This window comes from Schistocerca americana, chromosome 3 (assembly GCF_021461395.2).
Source record: "Schistocerca americana isolate TAMUIC-IGC-003095 chromosome 3, iqSchAmer2.1, whole genome shotgun sequence".
NCBI lineage: Eukaryota > Metazoa > Arthropoda > Insecta > Orthoptera > Acrididae > Schistocerca > Schistocerca americana.
Window position 1 is genome coordinate 610,761,236 of NC_060121.1, and position 12,791 is coordinate 610,774,026.

A 12,791-nucleotide genomic window follows, 5' to 3' on the forward strand; every position below is an offset into this window, starting at 1 on the left:
TACGGTACTGTTGTGTTCTAGCGACTTCTATGTTTAATGATAACTACGCCTCCATACGCCTTCCAATGTGTGGAGGTCTAATTTGGTCAATAGCAAAACAACCTCTCGACTCTTCAGGCTCCTAGAGTAAACACAGCAGACAAACGGCTTACTGGTCCCGTACTTTTTATCTGCGATGTTCTCTCGGCGAGTATTTCGTCGTTTAAGATGACTTAGCATCCGTGGAACATTTGGTCTAATTTTTGATTAATGGAAAATGTCGGAATCCTTTGAGTGGCCAGGTTTCAGAATGAGCATGTGATCAAAACCAGTAAATACATTTAAAAAATCTCTCTTTGTTAACTTTGAAAGTTTATTCTCTCGATTGTTCATTTTCATTAACATATGAATTTAGAACCTCGCAAAACTGTGGTTGTTTAACTCTCATTTCTCTCACTCTTTTGTATCCTTTAGGATTGAAAATTGACAATATTTTGTGACCAGTAGTTTTCATTTTAACAAAACACTCGAAGAGTTTTTTATATTCTAACCAGCCTCCGCATGAAACTTTAGTTCTATATCTTTCTTTAACTTAAAAGTTATGACATTCCAGAACATAATCGTAGGCTGATTAGACGTGAGGGCAATGAGATTCTAAGCCAACTGATACCGAACTCGTTGTAGTTTTTATTCAACTAGTAGATGCTCTAATGAACTTTCTCGTGACTTCCCTAAATATTTCTTCTCCAATCCTTCTACATGCCGAGCTCCTGCTTCCTCTCTAACGACCTCCATGTCGAAGAGACGTAAAACTTGAAGTTTTCTTAAGCCGTAGTATAATGGTAAATATTTCTTCATTTAAAAAATATAGTTTTTTTACCTAGTTAATATTTCATAAACAGATCAATATAAGAAAACAAGATTTTCGTAAAGCGCTATGCAGAATCAGCCGCCATTTTTCATTGTTGTTAACACATACCAGAATATTGAGGAAACTATGAATTTTTTATGTCCAGAAATTATTTTAATGGACTTCGGGACCTTTTAAGGCAAAGAGTGTGGCGATATGACGTTAAAGTTTGAAGTGAAGTTTCCGATAAAATGTTTCTCAGTTTATGATAGCATCATCTTGTAAACATACCCCAAATTTTCTCAAAAATATCAGCGAAATATGCTGAAAAGACGGCCGGAATCCGTTGTTGTGTCAAATCTTTTGACTATTTATTTGTTTCCGTAAATACTATTAATTTAGGTATGTACACACATTTGAATTAGTTTTCCTAAGGCGCTTCTGATACGCCAGAAGTTAAACAGTCTTAGCCGATTCTGTATCTATGTCGTATAGAGTAGCGTCAAGAGGAAATACGGTTTATCTCAGTAGTGCAACAACTGATTCATGTTACATATAACGACGGAGTCTGGCATGAGAGCCTCAGTTGGCAAAGTTTACACTGCAAACGATTCCGGTTGCCTTGCCTTTCAACTGTAACACATTTTCAGATACTTTTGCGAAACTTTTCAGCTCCAACATTAACCAACATTTTATCATCGTATTCGACTTTTCAGAACCTTTGGAATACCGTTAAAAAAGGTAAATCGTTCAATTGAAATAAAACTTTCTTACTGCAATACCTAGGTTGATACGACAAATTACGAGCCCGTCTGCCTACTGTCATTTGCGGAAAATCTTGTTTCGATATCTCGAACTCTTCACAAAATAAAAGGGGTGTATGTTTTACTATAATATGAAATAACTGAAATGTCACGTAATATCTAACTTCTGTTAGTTGTTGCAGATTGATTTATTGTTTAGTGCTGCGTGGCAAACATTGCCTAAAAATGTCATATGAACCTAAGTGTACTATAAATTTGCATTATTTCTGACAAGTTTGCTGTCGCCTCTTCGATGAAAAGTTGTTAAAATCTTTTGGATTTATTCCAAGCCCATGAGAACCATTTAACTGAGCATGTGGGGAAGCAACATCAGTATTTCCTCACTACGGATCTACGGAGCAAGAAGTTTATCTGTTGTTGCGGTCTTCGTTCACGGACTGGTTTGATGAAGCTCTCCACGTTTGTCTATCCTGTGCAAGCGTTCTGATTTCCACGTAACTGCTGCAACCTATATCCATTTGAACCTACATACTGTATTCGAGCCTTGGTCTACGTCTACATTTCTAACTTCTATATTACCTCCAGTACCAAACTGACAATTCCTTGATGTCTCAGCATATGTCGCATCAATAAATCCCTTCTCTTGGTCCGTTTGTGTCATAAACTTCTTTTCTCCCCAGTTAGGTTCATTGATTTTCATTATTTACTTTCAGCTTCCCTTAAGCACCATATTTCAAAAGTTTCACCGAGCGAGGTGGCGCAGTGGTTAGACACTGGACTCGCATTCGGGAGGACGACGGTTCAATCCCGCGTCTGGCCATCCTGATTTAGGTTTTCCGTGATTTCCCTAAATCGCTCCTGGCAAATGCCGGGATGGTTCCTTTCAAAGGGCACGGCCGACTTCCTTCCCCGTCATCCCTAATCTGATGAGACCGATGACCTCGCTGTCTGGTCTCCTTCCCCAAACCAACCAACCAACCATCAAAAGTTTCCATTTTCTTTTTGTCCACGTTTCGCTTCCGTATAAGACTGCACTCCTGGTAATATCCCATTTTTTCTTTCAGCAAAGCTATTGCCACTCTGCATGTTATATCCTTCCTATTTCGGCCATCATCACTTATTTTGCTATTCAAATAACAAAACGCAACTTCTACTCCTGAGGAATATTATGGAAGTAATCATCGAAAGCTCCATGTTTTACCCTGAAATGTCGCGGAAAGCAGTCCGAAAATGTTTTTTACGACAGTGCTGTGACGAAAAACTTCCTTCTCATACTGCTTTTACCGTCTAATTTCCTAATTTAATTCTCTCAGCATCACCTTATTCACTTTGGCTACATTCCATTACCCATATTTTACTTTTGTTGATGTTCATTTTTTAACTCATTTTCAAGACATTATCCTTTCCGATTAACTGCTGCTCTAATTTCTTTACTGTCTCTGACAGATTTACAACGTCGTCGGCAAACCTCAATATTTTAAATACTTGTCCGGTATGTTAATTCCTTTCCAAATTTCTCCTTTTTTTCGTCATAGCTTGTTCAGTGTATAGAGTCAGTAATATCGGGGATAGGCTACAACCATGTCTCCTTCCCTTCATTTACTCATTTAACTTCATCTCTTACATCGGACCAGGGTTTCACATATACAGTACCTTTGTTAAATCATAGTTACCTAAGAAGTAACAATTTTAATATGACAAATAATATTAAAATGATATGAGTGTCTATCGAGGCAATGTGAGTAAATAATGCTGACTATAATCTACTAAAGTTAAGATTGGCAGTATTTATACTACTGTTTCTGCTGCCACTGATATTGATGTTAGTAATAATGATAAGACAATAATAACAATAATGATAATGGAAGATACAAAAAGAATTTATAGGTGTGCAAATTAGATGTATTCTGATATAGTGAGTTCTGGGAAAGGGAAATCTGAAGAGACTGCACTAGCATAAGGTACTGAGAAATGAGGGATGATCTGATTGGAAAGAAGTACGTACAGGGGTAAGGAGTGCGTGCGTACAGGGACAATGGTAGTCATTGTTGTTGCTTCAGTAAATATGTCATTCCAGAGTCGGGCTCATTCTGCTGAGAAGGAGATGAAAACGTGGCTGAACGATGGAGCGGAATAGAAAGTATTTTTCTCTGATGGAAACGGGTGTTTCTGCCATGTTCTTTAGACATGACCATTAACATCGAGGAGAGATATGTGGGACAGTGTACGTTAATAAGACAGTACAGAAGATAAAGTGTATGGAAATCTCTGCGCTTGTCTGCACGCAGCCAGAATAGATGTGTATTGATGGTGAAATATGATCAAAGAGTCGACCATCACAGATACGTCTAGCACAGGCATTCGCCAACAGTTTCAGGCCCCATGAGATTTCCTGAGCAGGACCTTGCACGATAATATCGCTGTAATCAATAACTGGAAATTACAGACTCCCTTTCATGTCTTTCGACTCTTATAATCGCAGACTGGATTTTTTATAAGTCTTAGATAATCACTCGCTTCCTGCATTTTATCCCTGCTACCTTCAGAATTTTGAAGAGTGTATGCTAATAAACATTGTCAAACGCTTTCCCTAAATCAACAAGCGCTATAAAAGTAGGTTTACCTTTCTTCGGCCTATATTCTAAGGGAAGTGTTGCCTTGTGCGTTCCTACATTTCTCCGGAACATAAACTGGACTTCGCCGACGTCGATTTATGCTGTTCGTTCCATTCGACTGTTGGTATTTTGCAACCATGACTTTTGGCTCTGCAAAATTCACACCTGCGTCCTCTGAAATCTTAAAGTACACCTAGTGTAATTTAATCTAACGGCCAGCGTTTGCTATCCCGCAGGAGGCGTTGGCCAAGCTGCAGCTGGCGGAGCAGTCGTACGAGGAAGAGACGCCGCGGGACAAGAGGACCATCGGCGTGCTGCGCCAGCTCTTCCCCGGGCTGTCCCAGGTCAGTACCCAAATCGCTGGTCAGCTGCGCGCTTCACCGCAACAACTCCAGTCTTCACCGCGTTTGGTTCACTCCTTCGGACTGACGTTAAATGTCTTACTCCGATACATATTTTACTACTGCCGGGTGGTTAGAATTAAAGTGAAGCTACTCCCGGAGGTCCAGTGCGCTCTGTAATTATCGTATGGCACCGAAACTTGTAGATACACTAATGTGTTAATGCGGTACCGATTTACACTGAAAACATTAGTTCCAGTTTTTGCCACAAGGTGCAAATTTTGTGCTGTGCACTGTTTGTATGACGGTATGACAGACACTCTGTCATTCGACAAGCCATACAGTGAGTGAATAGTACGGTTATCGAGAAGAGAGGCGGTGCGCTGTTAGTGAGACTGTTTCATGTGGATAGCAGTAGAAAATCGCCGACTGAAAGGTCTGAGGAGAGGCCAGATGTCATTAAATGGCTACAGAAGATGATAATGAAATTCTAAAACACAGGTGAGCTTGGTGTGGGGCCTGAATGTGGAAGGCGTCCTACCCCGATGGAAATTACTGACGAGGTTGCTAATGTCGTAACTGACCATTCAGTACGTGCCCCTGGTATTGCTAGTTCTCGTGCAGTGTCACAAGAATTGTCCATCCCATGGCCAACAGCACGGAAAGTTTTGCGTTCTGTATTACATCGGTGTCCGTTCAAGATCCAGGCGGTGCAGCAACTGAAAACCCATGATCCGCAGCAGAGTTCTGAGTTTGCCCTTCGGTTTCTGGCACGCATCTAAGATGATGGCTAGGCAATATTCTATGGAGTGATGAGTCATATTTTATACTACAGAATGCTGTTAATACACAGAATGCCGATTTTGATGTGCTGTTTAACCGTGTGTCGTTCAAGAAGAGCCATCGCACTCACCTTACGTGACTGTGTGCCGCAGAATCACAAGCATCTTTATTTTCGTTCTGTTCTCTTTTTTTGTGTGTAGACAATGCACCTAGAGAGCCTGTCAGGTGTACCGTGACGTCTGCACATTATCGAGACCTCCTTGCACAGCATGTGATTGCTGCTTTGGAAGAGCGCAACTGTGTGGAAACCATTGTTTTCGTGCAAGATTGGGCAACACGTCATGTCGCTCGCTTAGTGATAGATCTACTTAATGCAACATTCAGGAACGTGTTATCGCCAAAGGTTTTCCAGAGGCATGGCCTTCAAGAACACCTGATCTAAATCCAGGTGATATTTGACTCCGTCGATATCAAAAAGAATGTATTTACCAGCAACACGTTCGGTGCCTACCTGATCTGAAGGACAGTATTACAAGAACACGTTGTCAGATTCCACCGGAACCACTGCGAGCGACTGTTGAATATATCGTTTTACGGATGCAACATCTCATTGACGTCTCCGGTGCCCACATGGAACAGATTGTGTAAGCGGTGGTTAATAAGAAAATCTTCATTATCCTTTTCTCACTTGTTTGGCCTTTTCTGCCCACACCTCATACCTAATCCAATACATATGGAAAATATTTACATACGTCTTTGTTACAGCGCCAGATTTGCACCTGGTGGCCAAAATTGTAATTAATTTTTTTCAACGTAAATCGATTCCGCATTAAGTCATCAGAATATCTACCAACTTTCGCTGCCATACGATAATTACAGCCCTGGATCTCTGTGATTAGCTGCACTCTAATTATAACCACCCAGTATTTCTTCTACTTCCGATTTGCACTACACAACTCGCGGTCTATTTCTTTGTCTAAACAAGTACCTTCCCGTTTGCCCATATCCCTTCCAGCGAAAATCACAAAGATTCTGTATTACGTAGGGCACGCTATCGAAAGGACTCGAGACACCTCCATTCGCAACAGAGCTTGATTCTGTATCGAGCGCTGCTCGAACAACCGCTTGTCGTAATGACACTCGCGACAATAGTGGAAGCGATACGCGAGGAACCACAAGAAGCTAAAGCTCTGCTTAAAATCTGACAATTTTGTAAAACAATCCTACACATGTACAAATGCATATTGTATATGACCAAATTTGCAACAACAGTTCTCGTCCGCACGGTATATAAACACTTACAATGATTCTTATATAAAGGCAGCAATCAACGATAAAAAAAGATACCCTTAAAAAAATATTACTTGACTCTGAATTCAATAGAATATTATATTTGTTTATTAGAGAATATAATGATTTACGAAATTGGTTGCAAATGACCATTTTTATCGCTATTGGCGAATCAGAATAAAGATTTAATAAGATACCATTTCGAGAACAAGATGGTAACATTCAAATGAAACACGGAAGAACATTAATTAGGAATTCAGTGTTTAATAAATGAAATAAATCGTATTAAACTGACTGTAATTGGGATCATGAGAATAAAAAACTGCAGCAAGACTCGTCGTGGGTATAGTACCAATAAACATCGCTAGAACGTCGTATAGGCAAAAGTTCGAGACTCGTTGAATCATGATTGCGATCTTTGCTATGTGTATATTAGTTGCTATTTTTATATATGACCTGCACGCTAGAAGTGTTTCACAGATATTTTATTTATTAATTTCCGTAATACATTAATAGCGCTAAGACATGCCGTGGAGATGATACCAATATTAGTCGCTAGTTCACTAGACGATCGAAAGCTAGAGTCCGTGACTTGACAAGCTGTGACGTAAACGTAAACTGCTCAAGACGTTCGGGTCGTGTTCAAGCACTGCACTACTTTTAACTTCTCGTTTATAAAGGTTTTATTAGGGGCGGGCAAACGATACTTGCGTCCCAACGAGTTCGAGAATTCTCGATACGCCGCAGAGCTCGATATAATATCGAGTCTGCTAGAACAATCGCGTGACCATTAACTCACCTGCAGCGAGTACAAGCGATATGGGAGAAAAATCGAGCTAACCACAACAAGATGTTTCAGCTGTGCTTAGTAAAGATGGCACAGGTGTACTTTTAAAGATATTGCGTGACTCTGAACCTAGCACAAGATTTTATTCGGTTATTATAGACTATAGTGATTCACCCTAGTGGCTTGCAAATCACCATTTCAGATCCTGTTCACATATAAAAACAGTAGGTAAATAGTTACCGGCTTTTATTCAGCTTGAAAAGAGATTCTAACAGTCAGATGAAACAAGGAAGAAAATTAACAATTAATTGCCTATTACACGAAATAAATGAAAAAACTGACTGTAACTGTGACAGAGAGAATAAGCCACAGCGGCCTGACCCTTCGTACAAACAGCACCAACCGATGTTATTTTTATTATTAATGCCCATAACATATGAAAAACACTAAGCCACGTCATAGAAATAATACCAACGGAAGTCGCTGGGTCGTGGGATGAAGAAACCTCGAGCAGAACCCGAGTTTTCTCGAGCTGTGAAGTAAGCTGCTCGAGTAGTTCGTTTTCAAGCACAGCAGTAGATATTATATTACGAAGGACAAATGTTGCACTAAATTATTATTTCCGTACAGCATCTATTTTAGGTTATTAGCATACTTTCTATTATACATCGCAACCACTCTTGGTGTCTACACAAGCAATCGGGGCAGATATTGAACATGAACATCTATATTACATCACTGATATTGTAGTAGTAAAAGAAAAACATTGCTAACACATTATCAAAATTAACGGTAATTCTGGAGTAGAATGTTGAAATGTTTTATCATTGCTATATATAAACTTGGTTCCAGGAGAAGTCTTTTAGTGATCTCAGTCACAAGAATTCGTAATCTGTTGGTTTCTTTTTCTCTCAGCGACAAATTTTCTGTCTCCGTGAAGTACCTTCGTTCGCCTTCTAGACAATGTGATATAAAAATAGAATCAGTCAAACCTAAATACGTCATAAAGATATAAATAGTTTAAAAGTTACTGCTATCAGTGTTTCCTGTGCTGTTACGATGTTAATGAGTAAAACATAGATACTAATGTTTAATATCTTCATTTAGTTTGAGACGCTTTGGTTTTATACACGGTAGAGTGCTGCAGTAATTTTAAAATCCTCAAACTGTACCTTTGACACAGATGAAACTGATAACATTTGACACCAGCATCAATGGACTTTCCAGATGCGCGTAGAACGTCAGTAACTGCTCATTCGATCAGGTATCTCCAGTTACGACAAAATTATTCACATCGTGCACATTTATCTTCTGCGCTCTGTGTGACTAAAAACCACAAACAGCATTTAAGTAGTAAGTTGTAATAAATTGTGTTTTTACATTGCGTACGCCAAATTAGAATAGCTGGAATAGAAACTGGCTTTTATCAACAAACGAATGGCTGCCTTTCTTGTTACTGTCATTAGTATTCCGTAACAGCAGCTACACGTGGAAAAATATTCGCTATCTATACGGCTCCATATCGAAAGGCCACAGGAACAGGCGCTATTGTGGAAAGTTGTTCATATCTCTATCCCCAAAATTATCTACATCTGTAAAACAGTTCTCTTGCGCTGAAACCATCAACCCCCTGCCGATACAACTGCTTCGACTTACTTGCAATCCAGAACTTATTTTTCACTGCCATACTACATAAGTGTGGTGTCACCGCCAGACACCACACTTGCTAGGTGTTAGCCTTTAAATCGGCCGCGGTCCGTTAGTATACGTCGGATCCACGTGTCGCCACTATCAGTGATTGCAGACCGAGCTCCGCCACACGGCAGGTCTAGACTAGACTCTCTAGCACTCGCCCCAGTTGTACAGCCGACTTTGCTAGTGATGGTTCACTGATTACATAAGCTCTCATTTGCAGAGACGACAGTTTAGCATAGCCTTCAGCTACGTAATTTGCTACGACCTAGCAAGGCGCCATATTCAGTTACTCTGTCTTCTCAACAGATAATATTGTGACTCATGTACCATCTACGTTCATCATTAATGGATTAAAGTTAAGTATTAAACTAATTACGTCCGCTTTCTGAATTCTAATTCCTTGTCATGTTCCAGACCCCCACGTCAGTATAGTCCTTCCCTCCTCACGCCAGCCTGCGTGAGCTAAAACGCGTGCATTTCGGCCTCCTCTCGTAACACGGTGTTGGCTCTTCTGCCAACACAACAATAAGTGCAGGGAAACTACGTTCTAGCAGAAAGTAATAGTATATGTTAGCGGTTTAAAGGAGCTCAAATTGAGATTAGCGGCGCTGAAGCGTAATATACACTGTTGCGCAAAACTTAAGAACGGGAGTAACTTCCGCGTAATGTGTCCGCAGGCGTCAGTCAACTCATGCCAGCTAGTAGGCAAATGATTTTCCTGACCCAACAATTACATACACTGCTAATGGCAAATTTTCAATTAGAACTATTACACCATTTTAAAAGAAGCTTGTTTCTGGATTGCCCTAAACGAAAAAGTATATAGCTCGAACTTATACATAAATAAAAGAATAAACGATACGGAGGATATTTTCTTCAGTGAAAAGGGTAAGTGAACCAAATGCATGAAGACTGGACAGCTTAAATAATATGAATCGTATAAGTATCCATGTGAATAAAAAATATTTCTTTATTATCAGTCATTATAATATTCAATGATTTGTTTCTAATCGATAAATGCTTTTGTCAATTTATATTAGAAAACTCACATTTTTTATTGTCTTTATAGATGTGACGCTTCAGGAGGGCTGTTGTTACAATGTTGCTGTTGTTTGTCTACCTGTATATTTATGTCTTCAAGCCGTGATGGCTTCTCACGTTTCCTCAAACGCCTCCGCGCGTATGGAGTCTTGAACATCGGGAGTCAGTTCTTCGCCTCTCTGACCAACAAGAATTTGTTTTGCAGCTACTTTTCAATTCATTTCTTTTCACAGATTTCAGAGTAAGAGTGCTGCTTACAATATTTTGTGACATTCTAGATATATTTGTTACCGTGAGATACAAAACTGTGGAAGGAAATGGAGTTCTATGATAAATTTCCCTCAAATTAACCGAAGTATTTCCCTGGACGTTTCGGTGACGAATCCTGTACCCTAAGACATTTTCCGCTGCACCTGATAACTGGTATGTATCTCATTCCTACAGTTTAAAGTTCAATTGAACGAAGGTGGCATTTTGTGGACGTAGGAACTGCGAAGACAGCTTAACCACACTCCACAAACACAAAGTTCCCTCTTACTTTCTAGCACTTCGCCCTTATACGAGCTACAATTGGAGAAAAACGCTTCCTGCCTCTACCGCAGCTGTACTACATAGCTTTACATTGCCAACTGAAATGTCAAATGCCGAATTTCTGGGGATCCGCTTTAGCTTTTTGAATCCCCTGAGGAGAAAAAAAGCTACATTTTATTAACATTAAAAGGCAGAAAAATCATACATCAGTGACATTATTGCAAAACCAGATAATGACATTAGATTTCGTCTATACTTGGGGTATTCGCAAAAGGTATATTGGTGTTTCTTTTAGGTGTCATGGCAGCCGATCTCATAGATTTTAAGAATACAACATTACTTAAATCGCTCCACATGTGAATTTTATGAGCTACGGAAATAGACAAAACTCTTATGCGGTCAGATTTTAAAATAAATTTGGAGAAGGCACTGCTTTCGTTGTTATGCAGGGACGTAATGTCGTTTGTTCGCTTCCGTATTCGGTATTGAAAAGGTTAAGGCGAAATGTGGAATTCCATTATCGTCTCCGAGGCGAAATAAAGAGCAATATTAAGCAGTATTTCTCATCCCCAGGAAATAAAATGTTCAAGTTGTGATGATGAAAATGGTTCCTGAAAGGAAGTCACATAGCTACAGACAGCAAAAGTAATGAGCGGAAGCAGGAGAAATATACTGGTATTCTCATGCTGATTTAGAACCTGCTATAAACAATCAGGTTCATCTGCAGGGTACCTCTTTTAACCTTAATGCTAGATATCACATACAAGTCTGAATTATTTGCTTACTTTAAGGTATCGGTAGGCATTAAAAGTATGTTATAAATTCTTACAGCAATAATTTGTAAACGTTAGACATTAACAACATGTCACTCAGAATACCACTTAATTATTTTCCAGACAATCAACACCGGTAATATCTATAGTTATAGTTAAATACTTCAGAAATACTGAAACTTTAAACTTAGTAAAATGCGCTTTTTTCCTTGGATCAACCACAAAACAAATTCATTTTGCCAAGGAAGGAAGTGTGTTTATGAAATATATAAAATTTTATGTGAAATAATCATACTGCCGTATGACAATGACGTAGACATGCCCTTGCTGTTCCCCACAGCATTTTATTATTTAATACTTTAGCTTTCAGACCCCTCAGGAAAGCCAGTCAGGTAAGCGTATCGCAAATACGCAGCAAACAATTCCTCCTCCCACACAAAAAGAATAAAAAAACTAAAATCGTCGCACAGACTTATTTTGAGAAGACTCGCACATTCCTTCCAACGACTAGTACTGACGTGCCATCATTATAAGACAAAACATAATGAAAGCTTTCCCGACGACTAATGTTTTTTGTATTCTCTGTGCTTGAATTCTTTGCCACAGCAGCCTTGGCTCTTCGAATAAAAGGTGGTCCAATACGATTGTCTCATTGTATTTCTGGTCCCTTAACCATTTTCTCCGTCGTGTGACGCAGTGGTTGAACACTGTTGTTCTCTCTTAGAGAATATCGGTAGTCATTTGTTGTGACTTCTCGTACTCCCTGAAAGCTACTATACGTTAATGCCACGATGATTCGTCCAATAAGGTAATGATTCAGTTTTATCTTCCCCGCCCACACTTTTTTTCAAGTAAGTTAAAGATCTGCTGTTAATGACATTCCAGTCAATGAGATGTGAGATATTTATGAAAGTCTGTTGAAAATAGTGTACTTCCTCCTACCTTCTACCGATCCGTGAACAGGTTCACTCAGCCAATTACAGGTGGACCCATGGTTTACAGTAAAATCCCAATTACTGTACAGTTTCACGACTGCAGCAGCTACACAGCATTTGCAAATGTGAAGGTCATTCTGAACTCGGATAACGTACGGGACACCAAGCGGAACACGACAATGCAGCTAGTGAATGTATGACCAGTCGTCGTTTCGTGTTTTCGCAGCCTTTAAAAAAATAGACGAGCAACCATGCTTTTCGTGCACGTGTTTGACTATTCTGAGAGCCATCAGATCTTTATTTCCCCTCACATCTGAACTATGGACAAGAATAGCACAGACGGTATTAGTCATTACTTTCCACACAGCGCTTTCCCGACGTCATCAGTCATCTTGCGAGAATGTATC

At 39.6% G+C, this 12,791-nt stretch overlaps 1 protein-coding gene across 2 annotated transcripts in view; it reads left to right on the top strand.

Moving 5' to 3' along the window:
* LOC124606871 (putative lysozyme-like protein) overlaps nucleotides 1-12,791 on the top strand; it is a 154,509-nt gene that overhangs the window by 104,871 nt on the left and 36,847 nt on the right. For both annotated transcript variants that reach the window (XM_047138959.1, XM_047138958.1), the window contains exon 3: nucleotides 4,445-4,552. In XM_047138959.1, coding sequence (XP_046994915.1) covers nucleotides 4,445-4,552 — 108 coding nt within the window. The remainder of the gene's footprint in view (nucleotides 1-4,444; nucleotides 4,553-12,791) is intronic.